This window comes from Stegostoma tigrinum, chromosome 23 (genome assembly GCF_030684315.1).
Source record: "Stegostoma tigrinum isolate sSteTig4 chromosome 23, sSteTig4.hap1, whole genome shotgun sequence".
Lineage (NCBI taxonomy): Eukaryota > Metazoa > Chordata > Chondrichthyes > Orectolobiformes > Stegostomatidae > Stegostoma > Stegostoma tigrinum.
Genome location: NC_081376.1, coordinates 5,688,800 through 5,715,836, shown reverse-complemented (window position 1 = coordinate 5,715,836; position 27,037 = coordinate 5,688,800). Strand labels below are relative to the sequence as shown.

The 27,037-nt window shown below is 43.2% G+C and overlaps 1 protein-coding gene across 2 annotated transcripts; it reads right to left on the bottom strand.

Annotated features, from left to right (window-relative positions):
- foxj1b (forkhead box J1b) lies at nucleotides 1–25,466 on the bottom strand. 2 transcript variants are annotated; one of them, XM_048551699.2, is made up of 3 exons: nucleotides 25,240–25,466; nucleotides 24,242–24,827; nucleotides 1–3,759 (listed from the first exon to the last, which is right to left on the bottom strand). In XM_048551699.2, the coding sequence occupies exons 2-3, from the start codon at nucleotides 24,758–24,760 to the stop codon at nucleotides 2,956–2,958; spliced, it is 1,323 nt and encodes a 440-aa protein (XP_048407656.1). In that variant the 5' UTR covers nucleotides 24,761–24,827; nucleotides 25,240–25,466; the 3' UTR covers nucleotides 1–2,955. The 2 variants fall into 2 exon arrangements, with proteins under 2 accessions (XP_048407656.1, XP_048407657.2); XM_048551700.2 differs by lacking the exon at nucleotides 25,240–25,466 and adding an exon at nucleotides 25,065–25,167.
- Between the last annotated feature and the right edge of the window lie 1,571 nt (nucleotides 25,467–27,037).

The window sequence follows — 27,037 nt, the reverse complement described above, 5'->3', positions numbered from 1 at the left end:
CACTCTCAAAGTCATTTCCTTTATTTCAGACACTCAATTTCCAACGGCAAAGTCAAATACAGTGCACTGTTCACAGTTAACAATACTGTACAGCTGTTCCATTCTTTAATCCTGTCCACTGTAGGGGGGGTGATGCCCAGCCCAACATTTTCCTCACTAGTGTATCCAACATTTAGATTGGAAAGAATGAGAAGCTCTTTTGAAAAGTCCACACACCAATGCTGGTGACATTCAAGTAAGATTCCTAGTATTTTTCTGCATTTGGCCAGAAGTGAGGATGCATTTGGATCAGTTCAAGTTTCCACAAATCGCTATCTATTCAAAAACTACAAATGGTGCCTAACTTGAATTGGACATTGATGGTGCAACCCAAAATAATTTTCCAATCAGGCAGAATCCCCACAGTGTGGAAGCAGGCCATTCAGCTCAACAAGTCTACAGTGACCCACCCCAACCCTGTAACACTGAATTTCCCATGGCCAATCCACCAAACCTGCACACCTTTGGACTGTGGGAGGAAACCCACGCAGACGCGGGGAGAATGTGTAAACTCCACATAGACAGTCGCCCGAGAGTGGAATCAAACCCAGGTCCCTGGCACTATGAGGCAGCAGCGCTAGCCACTGAGTCGCCATGCCACCCAATCTTGGAGATTACACACGACAAGAAGCCCCATTGAAAAGGAGACAATCAACCATTTTAGTTGAAATGCAATCAGCGTTACTCACATCCATTTCAACTGCTCATGGTTAAAAATCGCCCCACAAATAATGATTCCAGATCTGACGTCCCTTCTGACGTTCTTCGCTTACCCATGATGGTGAACAAACCCACTGCGCAAAAGATATATGCAAGTGCTAACATATCACTGCTCCTTCAGTGTCACTGGGGCAAAATCTTTGAACTCCCTCCCTATCAGTGTCATAAGTGTCCCTATTGCACAGAGACTGCAGTGTTCATGGTGGCTCCTCGCTACCACCATCTCAAAGGTAATTGATGAGAGGTAATAAATGCTGACCTAGCCAGCAATTCCCACATTTCATGACTGAAAACAACTCCAACTGTGAATGACCTTGTTGGCAGACATTTCTATGAGTTTTTCATAAGAACATAAGAAATAGGAGCAGAAATAGGCCTTTTTGGTCCATCGAGCCTGCTCTGCCATTCAATAAGATCATGGCTGATCTTTTCATGGGCTCAGCTCCATTTATCCTGTCCACTCATCACAACCCTTAATTTAGTGGGCAGTTCTAGAACTAAAGTGGATCCAGATTGGGTGAATTAGTAATGTACTTCAAACAGATTCAAATTTACATCCAACATATAATAGTTCATATTATATTCACGTATACTGCTATGGCGTGTATCAAAGTAGCTCATTTTCTTCATGATGCTGGTATTACAAAGTAGCATTTGTTTCTAATTGGAAATATGATGGGTAATTATTGTTTACTCAAATAAAACTCTAGAAAAATGGGCTTTAAACCCCACAATTTTTATTGCGGTGAGGCAAATAGCATTTAACCAGAATAGAAAATGGGAGATTGCACACATGGGGGATTTGCTCCATTGGTCAATTAACAGTGACCCAAGCAAATACATCGACTTCCCTGTTACAAAACAAGCATCTAACAGTGACTACTTATCCATTCAGCTCAAAGATTGATGAGTTTATCTCTAGTTTGCATTCATGAATTAGAGATTGGCATAGTTACACAGTTCAGCGAACGTTGTTCATTTCATCTTCTGAATTACATAGCAGCTCTTTGCAAAAGTCACGGGATGGAAACCCTCCATAACTTCATTGTTAAGGCAGCAGTTCCAACACAATAAGAAAAGGAATTCTGCATAGAATCACGATGACTTGATAACATTTTTTTTTAAATGATCCATGCTAATGCAGGCAGCCCGAGATGCTTGTGTCACTGTGTATATGCAGCAAGTACATTTGCCCTTTCTAGTCTTCAATCATTTAGACCTTGAGTTTGTCATGATTAAGGGCAGTTCCAAACAATAACTGAATCAAATCCTACCCACGTCCCTTCTGTTTTGAGAATTTCACTCAGGTTAGTCACCAAATCAATTCCAAAAAGAAAAGAAAACTACACCTTTAACACTAGGACATCTGAGCAAAATAAGTCTTTTATGGAAAAATATATGGTCAAAACTGTGCCTTACATCCTGTAAGTGTGTTGATTCTGTGAAGCCATTGAACCAAAGCTCAACATTCATTCAATAGCCAAGTCAAGAAAAAAAATTTAGAAAATTAACTTGAAATGACTTCTAGTTTAGCCCTGTATTTCTAATTCAAGTTCATATGGCAAAACACTGCAACTGGAAGTTAACAGGAGTTGATTTTAACACAAGTTAGGGTTAGTCATTTTTAGGAGTAAGTGCAATATACTTCAATGTACAATTTTTGGATCAACTAGCAAGGATAATCTCTTAAGAGCCATTTCACTTAAGAATTAGCTAGCTCCTAATTAACTGTATGTAAATAGTGCCATCACAGTTCCATTCATTGTACGTTTGCTTGACTTGACTATTGGCTTCATATTTTCACTTCAGCAACATTGTCTTCCAAAGTGTCAAGTGCAATTGTGTGAGCAATTTTCGGCTTTGAACAAAGAAAGAATCTGAAATGGCAAATAGCTTTGAGAACACATCCCTTTAAAACATTGCAGTATTGTGCACCTCCGGTGGTACAATCTGGTATGTAATCAGATGGTATGATCTTAAACTATTAAGAATTTCAGACTGATTTCTTTCAACCGTGACGGAAATCTCATAAATGGTATTCCAGTGTAAAAATTATAAACGATAAAAAATAACAAACGGGTCATTTTTCAACAGTATAAAGGAACTTCATGTAAGCTGTACATTTCTAATAATCAAGAGCATTAATGCTAATGTAGCAAATGGTTCAAGATTGATCATTAGGGGAACATAGTCTTGTCACAGAAAGTTGTCTCCTCTTTCCCATTGATGCAGTTCATTGAAGAATCCTTCATAGAAGTTGAAGCTTTGATCTATATCCAAAGGGGTAATTTGGAATTCTTCCTTCATCTCCTCCCATGGATGCCTTTGAGCATCAGAGAAAAATGTAAAATCTTCAAACTGGGAAGCTTGGCTGGTGGTTTCTGCAAGAACCTGGTCCATCCCCATGGAGCACCATTTAGACTGTGGGCTAATATGCCTTCCTTGGACAGTAAGATCCAGCTCTGTACCCAGAGAGTTCAATGCTGCATTGATGTCTAGGTCCTCAAAATTGCTCCCATTTGCATTGAACACATCATCAAAGACTGAGGCCCAGTCAAAGTCTCCCTTGAGTGATTCAGATTCTCTATCATCATGAGCCAGCAGTGGAGACTTGGTAGTTCTGGACATCTTCATTGTTCGCTTTGGCAAGGCTTGCTTGCGTTTGCTTGCAGTTCGTTGGCTATCTGAAGAGTTGAAAAGCGGATTATTGTGAGCATTTTCCATGTACCGCACGGAAGTATGTCCAGGCCCCGAGTAAGACAGAAAAGGTTCAGTTGACGGATTTATCGAGACTTCAGATGTGGTTACAGATGGGAGTTTGCTTTGTTTGAGGGCGCTAAAGTGTGTTGCTGGCATCCGTCTCCTTTTGAATACACCATTAACAAACATATCAGCATATTGTGGATCAATCTGCCAGAAACCCCCTTTACCAGGTTCATCTTTCTGCCTTGGCACTTTCATGAAGCATTTATTTAAAGATAGGTTATGACGAATAGAATTCTGCAAATAAGATGGAAAACAAGAAGAATTAATATGAGAAAACCATCCAGAATTAAACTATGAGAGCAATTATTGTTACTTAACTGGACCTCTACAAGTAGTGCCAAAGGCGTGTCCATTGTCTAAAAACTACAAATCATTTATCTAGAATAATATTTATTTCCCAGTTTTAGGATTAATCAACACTAAAAATTAGTTAGATCTGGGCTAGCCACAGAACTTTGAAGCCTCAACTCATTTCTCCTTAGTTTGAACAATCCAGAACTAATTCCACTATTGTGCTCTCTTACAGCTTTGTATCCTACAGCCTGGGACACGTCATTTCCAGACCTTGTCTGTTTGCATTCATTTGAACAAATACTTTGTTTCTTGTCTGTCAAATAAATTTGTACCTTTGTTGTAATATTCCCTCTACTTTAACAGGTCTGAATTTTAAGAAGGAATCCATTCCAAGATGTTTCTTACCAACTGTGGTCTGTATCTCCATGTTGATTACAACTCCTGCCTCTTTTTCTAAAAGTGTCAATGCTATCATTAATTAATCTCTTCATTTCAAAATGCTCGATCATTCTGCCCTGGATTGTGGCTTCCAACTGTTTGCCCTAAATGAACCTTCTCTCCTTTCTCAGTCATTAAAAGGTAACCAATAGCAAGGTATAAAAATGTGGGTTCCCTGTTTTCGGTTTACAAATCAAATGGTGATAGTTTATAAATACGATGACTGCAGCAAGGTTTTACTGAGAGAGCTGCTATCTGTCTGCACAGTCAGGAGTCTCCATTTTCCTGTGTTCTCAGTATCCTCTCTGTCCAATACTTGAATATTAAAGTTCGAATAGCATCATCATCTCTCACTATAAGGCTGTCACTCTGCACTGCAGTTAACAAAATAATGCAATGCAGTTGGCTTGTCGATGCATATTCCACGATACATCATAAATGAATACTTTTTAAAAATGCTTTGAGAGATGTGGGCATCATGTGCAACCTGTTGCCAGTCCCTAATTGCCCTTGAGCAGGTGGTGGTGAGCTACGATCTTAACTGCAGTGCTGTATCTGCTAACTGCAGCAGTTCTACTGCATCTCGTTTGGCCATTTCAGAGGGTAGTGAGGGAGGAAAGTCAGCCATTGTCACCTGGTCTGGCCCACGTCTGAAAAAAATTGCATGTTTGATAAGGCACAGCACCCACACAGAGACCACCGTCGTGTGCACTAATGCATACATTTGGCAAACTATATCATGTGCACTATTGTGCTCATCAACTACAAACTACATTTTGGCAGGAACACAGAGTGAGCAATCTGACAGTTTCAGCACTCATTAGTCACCTGGACTATATTAAATGCCCACTCACTGAAAACACACATGGGAAGGGGGAAACATAACATCCAGCCCTAGATCTTTGTCAAATAAATTGCAGTCTTACCATACTCCCTGGTGGGATGTGAATCCAGGACCTTTACCAACTAGCCCAGTGACATTACTATCATGGTACAGAGGTGCTAGTGTTGGACTGGGGTGTCAGGAATCACACAACACCAGGATATAGTTCAACAGGTATTTTGCAAACACAAGCTTTCTGGGCACTGCTCCTTTGTCAGATAAAAGTTGGTTTATTTGAAATCACAAGCTCCACACCGCTGTCCACACAGGTAAGTGATGAAAGGATTAGGTCTGCATTTCTAGACACATAGTAAGGTATCCTTAAGACTCATTTCTAGTTTCAGAGCACGTAGAGAACAGAAAAAAAACACCACCTTCTCCCCACTCCTCCATGCAGCCTGTCCCATTCAAATCGAGGGTGGCACTGATCACTATTTATGTTGCTACACTTTTACACCTAATGCTAAATCTCTCCTACCTCTATAGTTTAGCTATGACCTAACGTCAACATTTTAAGCACTCCTCATGACTAGCAAAAAATAATACTTAATAACACATAAATGGCTGCAAAATGAAATTCAATATTAATCTGTTACAACTACATATATCCAAACCGAAACGATATCTGTGCAGCATGGAATTCACTGCTCCCAGCATCTAACCATTAACAGCGACAGTAGCGCAAGACCACTCAGTGGAGTAACACTGAGTTGGAATATAGTGGTGTCAAGCCCCAAGCTAGGACTGGAGTTTAATTTTCAAGTTAGCGTTTCAGTAGTGACGGGGAGAAACAGTGTGGTTCAATGTGCTGCTTTTCAATTGCTGTGAAGGCAGACGTGGAGATTTGAGGTTCGGGGGCGAATTCTAAAGTCCAAGGAAGTTTCAGTGGGCGGTAGGGCTCCAGACATAGAGGAAGTTGGAAGAGATAAACAGTTTAAACTCAAGATATTACCAGGTGTCAATGTAGGTTAGTGAGCGCTGGGCAAACAGAACAAGACAAGCTTTTCACAACAAGTGATAGATATCACTTCAAGGTATCATTCATTTTAACAAAGTGAAATTTTAACGATACAAACAAAAACAGAAAATTCTGGAGAAACTTTAGCAGCACCTGTGGAGACAGAAATAGAATTGACGTTACAAGTCCAGGGAACTTTCTTCAGAAATTTTAATTACGATAGTCTTACTAACACTTAAATAAAATCAGAATAAGATGTCTTGATTGTCAAAGAGATTATTCACTGGAATCACAATTTCCCCTGCCATCTTTTATCAAATGGCTGTTCTGCTACAGGTAACTTGGTCTCTAATAAAAAACGGAAAGAACTGCTGGAAACCTGAAACAAAAACAGAAATTACTGGAAAGGCTCAAAAGGTCCGGCAGTACGGGTGGACAGAAATCACAGGTAAGATTTTGGGTTCAAAGACTCTTCCTCAGAACCGATGATTCTGGAATTCTGGTCTCTGCTGTCTGTTTAGAAAAAGACAATTTGGTTTGAAAGAAGTCAGTCAGACAGCAGATTCAATCGCACTCTGTCCTCAGTCGTGCTGCTAATACAGATCCAGTTGCTGACAGCTTTATGGGTGTCAATAAAACAGCTAAAACATTTTCAAAATTTATTGTTTAGAAATTTTACTTTGCAGTTCTAAATTATAAACCATTGAGAGACTGGCTCCTCAAGGTCATTCCCTGTCATTTCTTGTAAATAAAACTAGACTGAGATCAGCTGTCTCACATAAATGTCAAACTACAGATTGTGTGTCAATGCAATGTTGAAAATGCATTAAGTCATTACATTGAGCTCAACACTTGCCTTCAAAACAGATATCAGTTATTATCACATTATAATAAAACACAGAAATTAACCCAACGTAGAGTCAGAATGAGAAGAAATCCAGGTTGGTTGCGAAGGAATTGTCTATGTACTTTTGCTTGTCAAAATTCACAATTAAAATCCTAACTCAGCCAGGAAAGCTCATTTAAAGTAGTTTAGAAATGCGTGGAAATATATGGAATAAAGTCAAATGTCTGTACTCACTCCATAGTACAACAGCAATGTCTTTGTTAGTCTACTTAGAGTCATAGAGATGTACAACACAGAAACAGAACCTTTGCTCCAACCCATCCATGCTGACCAGATAGCCTAATTTAATCTTTTCCCATTTGCCAGCATTTGGCCCATATCCCTCTAAACCCCCTTCCTATTCACATACCCAGGTCCTTTTAAATGTTGTAATTGTACCAGCCTCCACCACTTCCTCTGGCAGCTCGTTCCATACACACACCACCCGCTGTGTGAAAACATTGCCCCTTTTAAATCCTTCCCCTCTCAATTTAAACTTATACCCTCTAGTTTTGGACCCACCCACTCCTGAAGAAAAGACCTTGTCCATTTACCCTATCCGTGCCCCTCACGGTTTTATAAACCTCCATAAGGTCAGCCCTCAGGACCCAACACTTCAGGGAAAATAGCCCCAGTCTATTCAGCCTCTCCCTATAGCTCAAGCCCTTGAGCACATAAATTAACCAGCGGGCCTCAAACTCAGGGAGACATGAACGAAGTGCCAGCAGAGGACTTTCAGACAGTAGATTTTTAAACCAAGGACTCCACTGATCAATCTGAATCAGAAGGAAGCATGTTATTGTACAAACATTGAGAAATATTGCACATGTTATAAAATAAATAAACAGCTAAATTAAACAGTAGCAAACAATATGACCCATCGTATGGGTCTGCCTTTTAATACAATCATGACTGACTTTTGAGCTTCAATTCAAACTCTCTGCTAACTCCTCATATCCATCCCTTATCCTGACAGTCTTCCCACATCAGTCTGAAATATATTCAATGATGAAGCATTTACAAGCCCCTGGGACAGAGAATTCCATAAATTCACAACCATTTGATTGACAGTTTCTCATCTCAGTCCCAAATGATCCAACCCTTATCGTAGGATTAATCTAGATTCCCTGATCAGTGGAAGCAATCTCTACATCAAGCCCCTTTAGAATCTTCCATGAAATCATCTCTCATTCATCTAAACTCCGGAGAATGCAATGTATGCCATTTCTAATCACAGGACAACTGCTTCATCCTGGGAGCGAATCTGGTGAACCCTTGCTATAACATCTTCCATGCATGTTGCCATGACATGGAGAAAAACAGCCAAATCAAATCAGCCTCCCCACTCCTGTATTCACAACACAGTAAAATTAAAGCATTCAATAAAGCTCAAAATTGAGCCCAATGGTTCCTAATCTGACTTTTTCAATAAAGGATACCAGTCACCAAGTTTATAGCTTAAACCAAAGAATTAACATTCTTTTGACATTAACATGGATTTAGCAAAGTTAAACAACAAAGCAATCAAAATAATGTGAGATAACAAGGTGTAGAGCTGGCTGCACACAGCAGGCCAAACAGCATCAGAGGAGTAGGAAGGCCGACATTTTGGGCCTAGATCCTTTTTCTGAAGAAGGGTCTAGGCCCGAAACGTCAGCCTTCCTGCTCCTCTGATGCTGCTTGACCTGCCGTGTGCATCCGGCTCTACACCTTGTTACCTCAGATTCTCCAGCACCAGCAGTTCCTACTATCTCTGAATTAGAATAATGTCTGATTTAAACCCAATTTTATTTGGTTCTAGCCCTCACTATCAACCCAATTTACTCTGCATCTCATTGGACAACCCTCCCATTCCAGAGACCAACTGCCTCCAACTGCAAGGAGATCCTTTGGTAAACATGAAGGCGAAACCGCACACACTGCTCTAGATGTGATCTCAATGTAGATGTAATAGGGAAGACACTGGATTTACAATCAACCCAAAACTCCCAAGTAGGAATTTAGAGAGACATTTTGACCTTCTTTGGGAACAAGACGGAAAACGCTGGTGAGGACAAAGTGTTTGAATCAAAGTGGCATTGCTGATGTCAGAATATGAATCCACAACTACCAATTCTCCAAATCTTTGCCTTAACTACAATTTTACTTCTAATTGTTTTACCATCAAAAAGTGACAAAATGAAGTTTTCTGGCAATTTTAACCTATATGACTGTCACTGAGTTATCCCCATTACTGCATATTCTGGCAATATGTGTCAATATTTCAGCTCAGGTAAAGGCCATCATGTCTATAATGGTTCTGGGAAGGCTTTGCGACACAGTGGTAATGTCTCTACCACTGAGACAGGAGGCCTAAACTCAAGTCTAATCTGTTCCAGAGATGTGTAATAATATCTCTTAGCTGGGTGATCCATGTGTGATGGCTGTGAGTCTGCATCAGAACGACCAGTTGAGCTGCTTTTCCTTCATATCCTACCAATACTCCTCTTCATGTCACCCTGATTTTCTTGGAGATGCACAGATTAGCTCAGGTTATATGTAGGAAGAATAAATTTGGGAGCACCAATAGATCCTGGAATTCTCTTTAATAGGAGACCAGCAGAACCCCATGGGGAAATGTGCAAAATATGTCCTGTTCCTCCAGATTGACAGATCTTTGACCGAGTCACGATGGGAGATCAGGAAAATCCTTCTCCGGGAATCTGACAAAAACATGAGAAGGGCAATTGTATCCTCTTCCTTTCTGGTCTGTGGGTGGCACATATACAGGCAACACTGTTTTAGTCACAAGCACTAACTTCAAAAGAGAACAGCTCACACTGAATCACACAGTACAGGCAAATATATTTCATGTGTAGAAGATAAAGTTGTCAAAGACTCAAAGGGTTGCTGTTCCATGAGAGACAGTGTGAGTGCATGAGTGAGAGAGAGAGAGAGACAGAGAGAGGGAGGCAGAGACAGAGAGAGACAGAGACAGTGTGAGTGCATGAGTGAGAGAGAGACAGAGAGAGACAGAGAGAGAGAGACAGAGAGAGAGAGAGTAAGTGCATGAGTGAGAGAGAGACAGAGTGAGTGCGTGAGTGAGTGTATGAATGAGAGAGAGACAGAGAGAGAGAGCGAAAGAGAGAGAGAGAGAGAGATGACTAGTGTTGCTTTAACCTGATGGTCGCGCCTGGGGTAAGGGGAGAGATTGAGAAGGTGAGATCTTCATAGTAATCTCAGTTAGTACATGAATTGAACTCATGCTGTTGTATCACTCTGCATTGCCAATTAACCAACGGAACTGCCAACCTTCTTATACTTAATATGCATCTTCACTTAACAAGCATCTACCACCAGTTAGAAATTAAAGACCGGTGTTTACCATTAGGACAACAAATGCATAAGAGGTTAAAGTACATGTGCATAAGCTATGCAAACAAAAAAGTACGCATAAGCATCACATACCTAACAATCAGTGCTCACCTTTTACGCAGTTAGTCACGTTTGCATTCCCAATTAGCCGCATGTCGCTAAGGATTAATGTAATGAACAATATTTGCAGCAAAGCACTGATTCAAGAATAGATCAAAACTAAGTGAATGGCTGTTCAGCACAACACAAAGCATCAGAGTTACACCATAGCCCTGTTTTAATTCAGCCAAAAGGAGGCCAGTCATTGGGTACATTACAGAGTTGAAACTTTCTAACTTCTGGACCTTATGTTAATCAGTTAAGCTCAATTGTGGGAGGAGTTCGAAGCCAGTGACCCACAAAAGTAGCCCCGATGCATCACACGAATCTGGGTGGCTCCCTATATCACACAAGGTGTGGGACATTCAAATATCCTAGTTTCTTTTCGAGACTGAAACTAATCTCTTGGGCCACAGAGAAGTGTTCAAACTAAATCGATTGTAACTTTGTTGTCTTGTGCATACAGCACTACAGGCACTGCTGGAAAGGTTGAATATGACCACTCATTTTAAATCAGGTCTAAAATGGCAACACCCATCACCAAAGGTGTGAATTTTACCAAACAAGGAGGTCAGCATGAGCTGGTATAAACCAGTGCAAACGGCCATCGGGCAGTAGGTCTTCACAGATTTTAATTACCTTCATCGTGGTTTAGTTCAATGTCAGTGAAGACACCAATCTGGGGGATTCCGAATTTAAACTACCGTCAAGTCTTCATGAAGATAACGAAAGATCTTCACCTCTGGTATATCATCTGCCTCCTGTTAAATATGGCCTGGTTTCTTCATTACAACCAAATGTTGATTAATTCCAGTCTGGGTAGTCCCACAACATATCACCCGTCGAACACTTTTAACGGGGGGAGTATTTTTGTTTGGGTGAGCCTGTTTATCTTACAGTCCTAGCTCAAATTAAAAACCATGCTGTTGATGAAACTTTTCTGTCCCACTCAGCACCTTACCCACCTCAGTAAGGTTCCCTTTCGTTTTGCTTCCACCCTGCACTGCAGTCTAGACTTTGCCTGATCCTTGGTCACAGCTCAGTCCTCAGGACTTGGGGGCAACTAGTCTCCCAAACCCTTTTCTGCACCAAGCTCCAGGGCCTGGAACCTTAATTGGCCACAGCACAATACTGCAACAGTTGCATCTGTATAGCCCTCAGTGACAGAGCAAACCATCTCGTGTCATTTACAATGGAGTGGCATGGTGACTTAGTGCTGCCTCACAGCTCTAGGGGCTTGGGTTTGATTCCAGCCTCAGGCAACTGTCTGTGTGGACTTTGTACATTCTCCCCGTGTCGGCGTGGGGGTTTCCTCCCAGAGTCCAAATCAAGCCCCATCTCCATCTCCTACCTACTAGCCTCATCCCATCCCCTTGACCGCCTGTCCTCCCTGGACTGACCTATCTCCTCCCTACCTCCCCACCTACAGTCACCTTTTCTCCACCCCCGCCCCATGACCAGTCTCTCTCTTCTCCACCTAGCTTCTCCCCTATCCATCTTCTATCCACCTCCCCTTCTCTTCCTATTTATTTCAGATCCCCCTTCCCCTCTCCCATTTCTAAAGAAGAGTTTAGGCCCGAAACGTCAGCCTTCCTGTCCTCTGATGCTGCTTGGCCTGCCGTGTTCATCCACCTCTACACGTTGTTCTCTCAGGACTAAGTGGATTGGCTATGCTAAACTGCCTGTAGTGTCCAGGGATGTATAGGCTTGGTGGATTAGCCATGGGAAATGCAGAGTTACAGGGGCAGTGGCTGGGGCTCGGTGGATGCTGTTCAGAGGGTCAGTGTGGACTTGATGGGTCAAGTGGCCTGCTTTCACACCGTTAGGTTTCTGTGAAGAAGTCTGGTGTCAGTAAAACACTTTTGTGACACCAAGACACAGGGTGAGGCATAAGCACAGATGACCAACCACATCTTTACCACAGTATATAATTACCTCTCATTTCACGTTAAGGCTCTGATCAGAGCAATAAGGAATTGGTTTCACCATAGGCCCACAGATACATTTCACCCAATACAGCCAAACAGAAGTGTCATTCAGTGTCATGAATGTGGTTACAGCTGAATCTCGGAAGACGATGGTCCATCCAAAATGAAGCTGCTTAAAAATGAGATCTAGGAGGTGCGTTCCTGAAAATTCCAAGCTGACACATGTAGAGAGTTTATCGTTCCTTAATTTGCCACAGAAGGAGAGCTTCAGAGAGGACCTTGATGTAGGTTAGTGAAGAGTGTGTGGAGGATTTCAATCTAGGAAGTCTTTTCAGGGCGCTGCTTTTCGTCAGAGGACACTGTATTGCTGGGTGCAGGGGATTGACGACTCCCTGTACCTGTTTGAATCCAGTCAAAACAATCAATTCAGGAGCAATCCCCCTTCCAGCTGGACCCATCAGCAACAGGCATGCGGAGGTGCCCAACCTTCCCATAATCTGGAAGGAGCAGACTGTATAGCTGAATAGACATCTCCAGGAGACATCAGGAAGGGACCAGAGTGAATGAATTAATGGCTGCAGTGACAATGACCATCACTGGCAATGTGTGCTCAGCTGGTCCACTGGCAACGTGTACGGGGTCTATTACTCTGGCAACGTGTACGGGGCCTATTACTCTGGCAATGTGAACGGGGCCTAGCCCACTGGCAACATGTATGGGGCCTATTAGTCTGGCAATGTGAACGGGGCCTAGCCCACTGGCAACGTGTACGGGGCCTATTAGTCTGGTAACGCGTACGCGGCCTAGCCCACTGGCAACATGTACAGGGCCTATTAGTCTGGCAATGTAAACAGGGCCTAGCCCACTGGCAACGTGTACGGGGCCTATTAGTCTGGCAACGCGTACGGGGCCTAGCCCACTGGCAACGTGTACGGGGCCTATTAGTCTGGTAACGCGTACGGGGCCTAGCCCACTGGCAACGTATACGGGGCCTATTAGTCTGGTAACGCGTACGGGGCCTAACCCACTGGCAACGTGTACGGGGCCTATTAGTCTGGTAACGCGTACGGGGCCTAGCCCACTGGCAACGTATACGGGGTCTATTAGTCTGGTAACGCATACGGGGCCTAGCCCACTGGCAATGTGTACGGGGCCTATTAGTCTGGTAACGCGTACGGGGCCTAACCCACTGGCAATGCGTACGGGGCCTATTAGTCTGGTAACGCGTACGGGGCCTAACCCACTGGCAACGCGTACGGGGCCTATTAGTCTGGTAACGCGTACGGGGCCTAGCCCACTGGCAACGTGTACGGGGCCTATTAGTCTGGCAATGCATATGGGGCCTAGCCCATTGGAAGGACATCTTCTTCCTGGTTGTTGTTTAGTCAGCAACCAGCAGACAGGAACCGCTGGGCATTGGTGCTCGGTCAGATCCAGAAACAGATCCTCCACGACAAACCTAGCGTTGGGGATATCTCTGCCTGTAGTTGAGGCCCTGAAGCAGCAGGAGGTCGAAGAGAAGGTGCTGCTGCTGGTGTGGATCCAGGTTGTCTTTTTGCTCCTCATCAGAGCTCCCAAAACTGCAGTGAGGGCTTGCAACTGGAAATGCAAGATCAAAAGGCAGAAAGATCCAAGACAGCAGAAATGACCTCCCAACTCCCGGAAATTACCTCCAAAACAATGAAACAACACACACAGAAGTGGTCTTGTGAGCATAATAAAAGTAAATCTTTTCATAAACTAAGATGACAAACATTTATAATGCATGCAAATGTTCAATGGTAACAATATTCAATGCAAGACCTACTCACATAACCTGACCCTAACAATTGTATCAGGTTAGACCAGTCTTTGTCTGGAATCCTATATATGCAGCATTTTACAATCAGCCTTGCAACAACACACTCATTAAGTTTAACGTAGTGTTTTCCTGTAGCCCTAACACCTCATTCCCACTGGAATATCATTTCAAATAGACTTGAGCACTTCAACACTTCAAATTAGCCTTCTAACAATTGTCACTGAGTGAAAAGAATCTCGCAGAAGTAATGATGTGATTTAATATTTATACAACAACCGAATACCAGATGGATGATGAGAAGATGAGGGAGGTAAAATGACAGATGTATGGGCAGAAAGTGCAACACAGTCCGAGCGTAATTTCATAGATCAAGTACCATTAAATATTTATAGGCAGCAATAAAATCTATATGTAAAAATATGTTATACGTTTATAGTGTGTATATAAACACACAAATGTAAAAGCAGTATGGGAAATTTTTCCCAAAGATCAAAACTTCTTAATCATTTCAAAATAAAAGCGCAGACATCATGTAACGATCTACCAAAGAACAAAAAAAAATTAATTTTAAAAAATGAATTGATGTCTGACATAGCAGTTTACTCATTGGAGATAATGAGGAGGGTTCAGATTTGACAGTAAAAGAGAAGTGCTCTCCGTCCTTCAATCTATCCTAGGTTTGAACCAAGTTCTGTTGTATTACTGCATGAATACGTAACTATCCACATCTGGGCCTCTACATCTGACAAATGTTATGTATCATTAAACATTCTGCTTTATTCTACACTCAGAAGAAGCATTACACTAAGCAGACCAGCTTCATCACATTAGACTCTAAGACAATAAAGAACTCAATAGGAAGAATATTAAATGTGAGGTAGGCACCTGGGTTGTTGTTTCATATTTATTCAGACTGTGCAGATAGAGGCCAGTCAGCCCACAGGGTCTTCAATGACCGTCTAAGGTCTATCCCACCCAAAACCAGCCCTCCCACCCCATCCCCGTAATCCCACATTTCCCAAGGCTAATCGACCTAACCTACACATCTTTGGACTGTGGGAGGAAACTGGGGTGCCCGCAGGAAACCCACACAGACACGCAAACAACATGTAAACTCCACACAGACAGTCACCCAAGGGTAGGTTCAAAGCCGGGTTCCCTGGCACCATGAAGCTAACCACTGAGGCAGCCTGGTGCCCCATGCTGTTGTGGTGAGAGTTATTTAGAATGGGTGGCTTGACTCTCCTATAGGAATCCATTGCATGTTTTATGCAGATCATCAGCCATTTGTTTCATTGTTCAGTCCTCATTACCGTAAAGGACAGCTGGAATTAGGTCACTATCACTGAAAGACAATGACCCCGGTAGTGGAATCCTTGTCCTCTGCTATTAGTAAGATTCATTACTGAACCGCGTGTCATGTTACTATATCCTGTTACACGGCTCAATATAATCCCTCCGAATACAATTGGTTAATTGTCAGCTGTCTTATAAAAGACCCTTGGCCCAAACTCCTACCACCTGATATCAATTTTTAGTCCTTACTCAAAGAATAATTAAACTGTCGAAACTACAACAAGTAATGCAGAGCACAAAACAAAAACAGAATTACTAATGAAACCATATCCAACAACAGATTCAACTAAACAGTAAGCTGCCAATCCATTCTCACTGCACCAGAATAGCTCTGGCATAGGGACAACTTATATACTCCTATGGTCTCATACTCTGTGACTCAGCTAATATGTAAAATCTATATGTAAAAATATGCTATACGTTTATAGTGCATAAATGCACACACAAACGTAAAAGCAGTCTGGGCAATATTTTCTAAAGATCAAAACTTCTCAATCATAAGGGCTATGTTTGATATTCCTCAGTACTGGACTAAATAACTTATAAATTGTGCTTCTTGCGCAATAAATTATTCTAAAAGTTGGTCAATTCCCTTCAAATCACTTGATTTAGAAATAGTGGCACCTGCATTAAAGCAGGTATCAATGAATTAATTTCACAGATTGTTTTAAGAATGGGCTTTGATAGATGTTTGTTAAATATGTGAAGAACCAGAGTATAAAATAATAGAGAACAAAAAGGTTACTCATGTGGGGAGTCAGAAGACCGTAGTTGTGGGTCTTCATGTATGTTTTGTATTTGGCTTCGCAAAAAGGGGGTTGTGATGCAAATATTGGGACTGGGGAGAAAATATCGGCAAACAGAGTGAGAGAGGGCATGTTAAGGGGTTTAATCTTCAGAAGTGGGTGTTTCTCCAAGTCCCTGAAAAATGTGTCCCAGGTTGTTAGAAAAAGTGAGGGAGGGAATAGCAAATACTCTGATCCTTCTTTTTCAGTTCTTTCTGCCTAGGGGCCTGGTTCTGGATGCAGTGAATTTTGTAAAACAGACCAATCAATTACAGGCCAGTCTGCCCTCAGCAGGAAAAATTCTGAGGGGTTGTAATATCAATATTTAGTAAAGCATTCATTTATTTACTGAGTCACCAATTCTTAATCAATGCCTATCAACACAGATTTATTAAGGGAAGGCTACGGCTAAGTAAACTGGTCGAATTTCTTAAATAAGATTTGAAGACGATCAACGGAGGTTGTACATTGGAGATAATCTACAAGGGCAGTGGCATGGATGCTACACAGTAGGCTGGTCCGAAAGATAAAAGGTCCTCAGGTTTGGGGGGTTGCAATTTGGCTGCACAATGGAATAAGTTAAGTGTAATTGTCAGCATTTCAAGGTTGTTCCCAGTGGTGTTCTGCAGAGTTCAACACAGAGTTCCATCTGCACATCTCAATAACTTAAGACTAAACAAAAGGTTTGCAGGCGATATGAAAACTGTCCACATGGGCGATGCAAGCTGCAGACTGCAGGAAGATATGGACCGGTCAGGAATGTGACAAAATCAATTCGGAGAATTGAGAGATCATGCATTTGGAGAGGTCAGAGAAGGAAGAGAATAACACTCATAAAATGTAGGATACTGAGATATGTGCAGAAATACGGACAACTCAGAGTGCAAATCTGCAGATCCCTGAACATGGGAGACAGGTGATCTAGAATTTCCTTTATTAGCTGAGTCACAGAGTATGAGAACAGGCAGGATATGCTAGAACAATAGGAAGTGCAGGGCTCCAGGGATCGAGTGGAGAAAATGAGATTGACCAGATTCCTTTGTACCGACTAGATGGGTCAAATGACTTTCTTCTCTGCCATAAATGACTCTAAGATAACAAATGCTCAAGAACAGATTGTACACCAACCATGTTGGAGATCTTCCATTGCTACATAGATGTATACCAGGAGTATCATGACATTTAAACATATGTTCCAATAATTTTCATAGCTGTGAAGTTGCTTATAGTCATGGATCTTGCTGCTGTGATGTAGGATTTATCCATCAGTGAGCCAATAATATGAAGAAAAAACATTTCGAAACTTCAGTGTCCTGGAAATTCTAACAGGACAAAATCAACACAAGCAAAAAATCTTTTCTTCTCTGCAACCCATCCTCCAAAGCTACACCACCCCATAACTTTGCTCCAACCCTCTACCAACTCCTCCATTCCCATTCCTCCACTCCAATATCTTTCCATATCCCTCTATTCCCTTCCACCTGATCCAAATCATTCTATTGTTTGCCCAACCACTCAGCTTTATGTGAATCATGCTGGGTAGTATCACAGGCATTAATGAAACAGACCCCTGGAACACTGGAAGTGGATATCACTAGATTAGAATGGGAACTGGAGAAATTAGCTTCTTCATGCTTTTAACTCATGAAGGTAACTCCACTGTACAGTAACATGGTCAAAAGGAAATCACACGTTTTCTGCTATTTTCATAGAGAACTGGCCAATAGGAGAATGCTTCACAAAATGTTCAGCCTAGTCTGTGTTGAGTTGATTAATGTTAACTAAATTCATTCATGGGATGTAGTTGGCACTGGCCAGGCCAGCATTTATTGCTCATCCCTAAATGCCCATGGGGCAGTAAAGGGTCAACCACATTGCTTTGAGTCCGGAGTCACATGTAGGCCAAACCAGATAAGGATGGTAGTTTCCTTCCCTAAAGGACATCAGTGAACCAGATGGGTTTTTACAATAATGGACACAAGGTCATCATTACGCCAGCTTTTCATTCTACATTTTTATTGAATTCAAAGCTCACCAGCTGCCACGGTGGCACTTGAACTCCTGTTGCCAGAACAATTAGCCTGTGATTCCGGATTACCACCCCAGTGGTATTATTACTCTGCCTACACCTCCACTTGAATGGAGATCATAATGTTAGCTTAGTGCCTTTCCAAAGGAGTTAAAAAGCCAGGAGTTGCAATCCTGACAGCCAGCCAATCATTTACACTTCCCCTGTCTTCATCTACAGCCAGGGTTGGACGGTTTCAGCTGATCAACTCTCCTGATCCTACAGAGTTTTACACATAAATAATGGGCACTTGTGTATAGTGTTAAAAGCTAATCAACCTCAAAAGGAACCATACCCCCTCCATAGAATCCCTACAGTGTGGAAGCAGGCTATTTAGTCCATCGAGTCCACACTGAAAATCCAACCACTATTCCACTACCCTATCCCTATAACCCTGCATTCTCCTATGGTTAATCCATCTAACCTGCACATCTTTGGACTGTGGGAGGAAACCAGAGCCACGCGGAGGAAACCCATGCTGACACGGGGAGAATGTGCAAACTCCACACAGACAGTCGTCCGAGGGTGGAATCGAACTCAGGTCCCTGGCACTGTGAGGCTGCAGTGCTAACCACTGAGCCATGAAACAAGAGACTGCAGGGGAGTGGGAAACTTGTTGGGCCTGGGGTTGGGGGTATATCCTTGTGAAAAACAAACAAAAGGAAGTATTTGGTATAACGCAAAAATCACTTGAAACAGCCTGAAAGGCATTAAATGGTCAGTGCTGGCAGAGTGTCTTTAAAATAAGCCAGTCATTTGTACAGTCTCACGTCTTTGAATAACTTTCTCCATTAAAAGATAATAACGCCTGCTGAGATTCGTACTCATAGCTCTTTTCATCCTTCGCTCCACCAAAATATAATTGGTGTCCTGTCAAAAGCAGTGATGCTGGAGGGACGCTGTTCTGGAACCATTTAATGTGTTGTTCAGATCTACCAAAACTCAACCAACAAGCAGGTTACAGCAGAGTAAGTTGAAACGCAAAATCACAACTGGAATAAGTCCAGCTCTAGATACATATGCATGACATTGACGATGCTGCTTACCCATGCTGTTTCAGGCTGTTAAATTACCATCCAGCAGGATGGCTGCCAGGCTTTCAAATTCAGATTGCACAAACAGAAATGATCAGAAATATTAAAACAGCAAGCAGAGCTTCAGATTATTGAAAGATTACCCTAGAAATATTTAACAAATGTTATGGGAGCAGCAGAATTGAAGTTATCTTCTGGATGCTATAAAATTTCCAGATGCTTACTTTACTGATGCAGACAATGAGGCAGAGTGTTTGAGCACTGATGCATGAACTATAGCCAGACGTGAATCAAATTCAATAAAAGTTCTGTCAAAACACAAGAGATCAAACAAGAAGCTCCAACATGATTTCTTAGCAACTATCCCTTAGTAATAGGAGACTCTCAATCGGGGATAGGTGCAATTATGGCCTGTAAAATAAAATCTGGATCAAATCCAACAGGCCAAGCAGCATCAGAGGAGCAGGAAGGCTGACGTTTCGGGCCGAGGCCCTTCTTCAGAAATGAAATTTCCTCCGATGCTGCTTGGCCTGCTGTGTTCATCCAGCTCTACACCTTGTTATATCAGATTCTCCAGCATCTGCAGTTCCTGCTATCTTTGGATCAAATCCAGACTGCTTAAATCACAATATTTCCCTTCTTTAGTGAGAATCAAGGCAAATACTTCATTTGGTTTTTAATTAATTTGATCTAAAAGTTACATTGCAATGTTCAACTTTCAATTCATTCTCAGCCATTTTACAACTGAGAGTTCCTGATTTGGACAACCATTGAAAACCAAGTGGTCCTTTATGAGCTGCCATCTTTCTATATAGTCCACTAAAGAATGAAGCTTCTTCACACTCTTCATCCAAATGTCAATGAGATTTGATTGGTAACGTTAATGCTGATAAACAAGGAAGGTACAATATTTAGAATTGGGAGTACAGGGAAATGGATATCTTTCAGGTAAGAAAGTTCTCTTGTTGCTTCCTAACCTGAGGCCTCTAGCCTTTGATTGGGAAATAACTACAGGAGAATGTGCCTATATTCAAGGACCAAGCAGGTTGCTACAATACAAAAGGTACACTCTCCTCAACATCATTTCACATGTCGCAAGCTCTATTACTATTGTGTAACTGGAAGGGTGGAGAGCAATATAATTAAGGATGTAAGTAATGAATCATAAGGAGGTTGTCCTTGCAAGTATGGCTAATTTCATTGCTGTCTACATTTGTTGTTAGCTACCTGAAGCTGAGCTGATTTTGATAATATAGATCTTACATATAATTTTTATTCTATGCAAATTAATCATGATGTTGTGCACAGCGCAGAGAGAATGCCACAGTTAATACCATAGGTTTGTCTTCGTGTGATAATTTATTTTGACAACTCACAAGCAATTTTAAAACATCAGTAATTTAACATGGAAGAGAATTCCTCTTAACTTTTCTGTCAAAATGGACAAAGCAAAAGCTAATGAGCATTGACACTTCTTGTGTGAATTACAGAACACCTACAGTGTGGGAACTGGTCATTCAGTCCACACTGATTATCCAAAGAGTATTCTACCCAGGCCCACCTCCCTACCCTATCTATATAACTCTGCATTGCCCATGGCCAATCCACCTAACCTGCACATCTTTGGACTGTGGGAGGAACCAGAGCACGTGGAGGAAACACACACACAGACACAGGGGAGAATGTGCAAACTCCATGCAGAGAGTCACCCAAGGCTGGAATCGAACCCAGGTCCCTAGTGCTGTGAGGCAGCAGTGCTAACCACTATGTTACTGTATAAGTAACTTGCTATGGTAATTTTTATGCTAAGCCAAAACAAAGGAAAATGAGAATCAGGAATTCTGCAGAATTAATAGGAATACATACCAGCCCAGTTGCTCTGCGCCAGTGTTTATAATCTATCCAAGCCTCCTCCTACCTTACCTCCCTTAACCATATCATCCCAAACCTCTATTCTCTATTTTAATGGAGTTCTTTGATGAGAGAATGGGTGGTTGGATGGTGAGGATAAAGCAGGAGGTGTAGGCGTTTGCAGTCATTCAAACAGAAAGGGCAAATACAGCAAGGCACAAACCTGGCTAATCAGCAGCCAGAACTGCTGAATGGTCATCTTCAAACCGGACAGATGTGCACAGTGGTATTCTCTAAGCGTCAATTTAGTAATCGCTTTTTGAGGCACATTCATGATCTGAGTGAACTTGGATATAGGGGGCTTCATTTTAAAGTTTGCAAATGACTGGAAACTTGAAGATGTGGTAAACAATGGAGTGTACAGTATCAAACATCAGCCTGGTGAAACGTGCAGACAGGGTGGCAGATGAAATATAGCAGAACAAAGTGTGAAGTGACGCATTTTCTCGAAGTTTTGGGAGAGACAAGGGAAACTAAATGATATAATTTTAAAGGGAACACAAGACAGAGTGACTTGGGGATATACATAGATAAATATTTGAAGGTAGCCACTCATGTCGAAAGACTGTTAAAAGCACATGCTGGATATGATAGAGATATAGAGAACAAAAGCAGGAAGGTTACACTAAATCTTCATAAGATACTGGCTAGGCTCCACTAGGGCACTGGGGCCAATTCTGCAAAGTCAAAGTCTTGGAGATAGTGATTTTCTAGAATGGCATCAGGAATGCAGGACTTCAGTTATCTGTTAGCAGTTGGCACCAGGACTAGGGGGCACAGGATTAATGCTTGGGTAAAATACACTAAGGGTTGTGAGAAATAACTTCCCACTTGCCAGGGAGGTGGATGCAGAGACGATGAACAATCTCAATGGTAAATTGAATGGGTACTTGTGGGAAATCAACTCAAAGTTGACTGGGTAAATCAACAGAAAGTCAGCATTGAGCTTGATGGGCCCTCTGCTAGAGTGACTCCAAGACTCAGACACGAAGATTCAAAACTCAAAAGCAATGGTTCTCCTCAGAGCTGAGGAGGTGAAAGGGAGGTTTAATCGAGGGGTTCACAGTCACAAAGGTTCCTAACAGTGTGAATGTGGAGAAATTATTCCCTGTTGCATAACGATCAGGAACCAGAGAGGATACAAATCAAAACTAACTGGATAAGAGAAGAGAGAGGACAACCTGGGGAAGAAAACCGGAAGGAGTTCTGGTCTGGAATGCACTGCCTGAAAGCCCGATGGACGCAAACTGAACAATAACCAGCAAGAAGGAGCTGGGTTAAACCTGGAAAAAATAAAATATTGTTTAACTACGATGAAAAAAGGTCTGAAATTTAGTCTAACTGGATAGATGTAACCAGGGATTGGCACAGCTCTGCTGTGCTGAATGGTCTCCATCTGCACTGTGTTATTCAATGCTGCTATTTCATTTTCCCCATGTGTTTACCTTGGTTTTCCCTCAGAATGCATCCAAGCTCCTCACGTCAACTATTCACCAGTGACTCGCATATTCTGACCAGTCTCGGGATAAAGAGCTTTCTGTTGAATTCTTCATTGAGTCTGTTGTCGACTGTCTAAAGTACTCTATCAGTCTGGGGAGTACGAATCTTACAGGACTCTGGATGACTGGTTTCCCAATTGGTTCTGTTTAAGGAAGATGAGTGCACCTTTTCCGGTACTGGTCAAGATCCCAAAAGATAAATTTTCACACTCTCATCACCAAAGTGGGAATGAAAGGTGATACAGTCCCTGTCTGGCTGACCAATCAGTTAAGTCAGCACTTGATAAATAGAACGACACCACGCTGAAATCTTGCTCCCCCTACTGCCTTTTCTTGGAGAAAGATTGCCAACTATTCCACTGTCATTATTTCACATTCTACAATTAGTCAAAAAAGTGCAAAAATAATTCCAAACACAAAAATGCACATTGAGTAACATATCGATGCGTCACATTTGGTGGCTTGCCTGCAAGAAAACAAATATCTTGCCTTCAATTCTTTGTTGTGTGAAGTAATTCTTTAAACTGAATCCCGCTGACTGTACCAAACAAGCTGATGTATACTGGGCTAGGGAGCTAAGACATACTCAAGTAAGAATCTTGCTCCAGAAACTGGAAAACTGGCTTGCACAGCAGTGTCTGTGCAGTATTCCTTGGCCAGCAAGTTTACAGAATATATCCAAGTTGCTTTCTGTGCAGTGAGAGGATAGCATCCACAGCAGCAGGGCTGCAGAGATGCGGTTCAGCTCTCTCCTGGCTTTGGGAGGACCTCAGCTAACGTTAAGGAGAGGCTGAAACCCCAGACCGAAACTCAGACTGCACTTCCCATTGATGCCACCATTCCCCTGCCCCACTGTAATTCAGCTTAAAAAGGTACAGAGAGAGGAGATGGCATTTTAGAGATAATACTGATGATACGCCAATTACTGTTCAAACATGCAGGGGTGCAGAAGAGGATTACCAAGATGTTACTGAGGTTGGAGGGTTTGAGTTATAAGGAGAGGCTGGGACATTTTTCACTGGAGTGTCGGAGGCTGAGGGGTGACCTTATAAATTACGAGGGGCATGGATAAGGTGAATAGTCAAGGACCTTCCCCTAGGGTAGGGGAGCCCCAGATTAACGGACATACGTTTAAGGTGAGAGGGGAAAGATTTAAAAGGGACCTGAGCAGTAACCTGTTCACGCAGAGGGTTGCCAGAGGAGGCTCCCACAATAACACATGTGAAAGATATTTGGACAGGTACACAAACAGGAAAGGTGTAGAGGGATATGGGCTAAATGGGACTATTTAGTCAGAAAAACTGGTCAGATTGGATGAGTTGGGCCGAAGGGTCTGTTTCCTGTGTCTCTAAGTACAAGTCAGTAAAGAATTCAACAGTGGAGAGTCTGAAGCTGCAAGACTGTGTTAGCTTGACCACCTACCTGCCAGCTGGGGTCAGCGTGCTTATAGTAGCAGAAGTTGTCGGTGATCCAGTTATAAATGGCAGACAGGGTGATTTTACTCTTCTTGCTGGCTTGCATGGCCATGCAGATAAGCGTGGCGTAGGAGTAGGGTGGTTTGACATGGGGGTTTGTCTTGTAGTCAACATCCTCTGCTGGGCTCTGGGAAGGAGGCTGAGCCTGAATCAAGGTCTTGGTGCCAGCCACAGCCGAGGTGGTCTTGCCCAGGCCAGCTGGCACACCACTGGCAGCGGTATCGCCAGCTGGAGGTGAAGCAGGGGAGTCTGAGCCGGGTGTGTGCTGCTGCTTACAGTGATGCTGGGCACCAGCAGGCTTCTCCAGGTTGGCACTGAGGATGGAGAAATCCTGCAGCCACTGAAGGCTGGTCAGACTGTCGTCCAGGTTTACAGCACCGTTCACGTTATCTTGATCATCCGGGTGCAGCATCATCCAGTTCTCCTTGAATTTCGTGGCGATTTCTGGAGAAGTCAGAACGGGCATTCTCTCTCGCTCAACCGGCAACGCTTCCCGTCGCTTGCAGCGCGGAATCGAAACTTTCTTGGCAAGGCTGAGGGAGTGAAATAAAAACGCAGGATTATTAACACGCTGAATGCAAAAGTGCTGCATTTTTCAGGGTGCAGTGCAAAAATAAAGTCAGATTCTTTCTTTTAACAAAAAAAAGAACTTGCTCAGTTTTGCACTGACGGAGACCCAGGCAATACGACGCAGTTGCTCCGTGTTACAAACAGACTGAAACCGACAAAATGCAGCAGGAAGGAGGGGGGTTAAAATGAGAATCATTAACCTCGCATTGCTTTTGACATCCTCAATCATGACCTCTCCCCTCACAGAGCTCTCCAAATATTCCGAACACCTCTCCAAAACCAGCTGCATTGTTTGTTTGTTTGTTTTCCCGAAAGCTGCAAATATAATATACTTCTGCCGCTCTATGGAACCTGTTGCGTTTCAGATTCTCTCACCTGACCCTCCGAAGAAATCCTGGCGGGTACAGTAACTCCCTCACTGAAAGACCAGGCTCCGTTTTATTCTGCTTCCAGACACACTCCGGCAGCCTGGGGTAAGGGGAGGGGAGGGTGGGCGGGGGCGAAAGCTGGAATCGAACTGGGGTCTGGCTGCAGGCTAGCAATGTGCGCTACTCCTCAGCGCTGGCTTCACATCTAACGCCGTGTGCACGATAGGCTAGGCTGATCCCTTCATTCCCACCCGCCCCCCCCCCCCTCTCGGCTACTCGGTCGCCTTTAAACAGATCCCAAGCAGATGATTGGGCACCCGTCTCCAGGTCTCACCTTTCACTGCTCTCCCAATGAGGAAAGGCAGAGAGAGCTGCAACTCGAGATAGAGAGAGAGTTTCCAAACACACACACAAAACCCCTGTCCCTCTCCCTCAGACAGACACACACACAGCCCCTGTCCCTCTCCCTCAGACACACATACAGAACCCCTGTCCCTCTCCCTCAGACACACACAGAGCCCCTTGTCCCTCTCCCTCAGACAGACACACACACAGCCCCTGTCCCTCTCCCTCAGACAAAGAGCCCCTGTCCCTCTCCCTCAGACACACATACAGAACCCCTGTCCCTCTCCCTCAGACACAGAGCCCCTGTCCCTCTCCCTCAGACACACACAGAGCCCCTGTCCCTCTCCCTCAGACACACACAGAGCCCCTTGTCCCTCGCCCTCAGACAGACACACACACAGCCCCTGTCCCTCTCCCTCAGACAAAGAGCCCCTGTCCCTCTCCCTCAGACACACACAGAGCCCCTGTCCCTCTCCCTCAGACACTCACAGAGCCCCAGTCCCGCTCCCTCAGACACACACAGAGCCCCTGTCTCTCTCTGTCAGACACACACAGAGCCCCTGTCTCTCTCTGTCAGACACACACAGAGCCCCTGTCCCTCTCTCCTTCAGACACACACAGAACCCCAGTCCCTCTCCCTCTGACACACACAGAGCCCCAGTTCCTCTCCCTCTGAATCACACAGAGCCCCAGTCCCTCTCCCTCTGACACACACTGAGCTCATGTCCTGCTCCCTCAGAGACACAGCCAGTGCCTTACAGATACTCGCTATCCACACAACCATGGGGGAGGTCTCAATTCAATTTGACTCATAGCGATCGAGAATATACAGTTCGATACTGCAGCAAAGATTGCTGTTGTAATAAACATATAATAATCTCCCAGTTCTAGAACATCCTTGAGCGTAGAAAGATATAAACTAGGAGCAGGACTGGGCTATGGGGCCTTTTGACACTGATTATTATGGCTGATCATCCAACTTTCGTTTATTTATTCACAGGAAATGGTCATTACTGGCAGCATTTATTGCCCATCCCTAATTGCCCAGAGGGCAGTTAAGAGTCAACCACACTGCTGTGGGTCTGGATTCACATGTAGGCCAGACCAGGTAAGGATGGCAGTTTCCCTCCCTAAAGGACACTAGTGAACCAGATGGGTTTTTCCAACAGTCAGATTCATGGTCAACATTAGAATCTTAATCCTGGATTTTTATTGAAGTCAAACTTCACCATCTGCTGCTGTGGGATTCAAACCCAGGTCCCCAGAATGTCACCCAAGTTTCTGGATTAACAGTTCAGTGTTAATACCAGTAGGCCATTATCTTCCCTATAAACACAGCCCCTGCACACCACCCCCCTCTCCTTTCTACCCCATACCCTTTGATCCCTTTAGCCCTAAGAAACATATCTAATTCCTTCTTGAAACATTCCATGTTTTGAACTCAACCGCTTTCTGTGGCA

What these genes read in the sequence shown, in the direction of transcription:
- foxj1b (XM_048551700.2), bottom strand. Translation starts at nt 25,153, where the DNA reads ATGCAGCTGGTTTTGGAGAGGTGTTCGGAATATTTGGAGAGCTCTGTG. An exon ending in GATGTCAAAAGCAATGCGAG is followed by an intron (nt 24,828 to 25,064) that starts GTTAATGATTCT and finishes TCACTCCCTCAG; the next exon opens with CCTTGCCAAGAAAGTTTCGA. An exon ending in ACGCTGACCCCAGCTGGCAG is followed by an intron (nt 3,760 to 24,241) that starts GTAGGTGGTCAA and finishes TCTTATTTGCAG; the next exon opens with AATTCTATTCGTCATAACCT.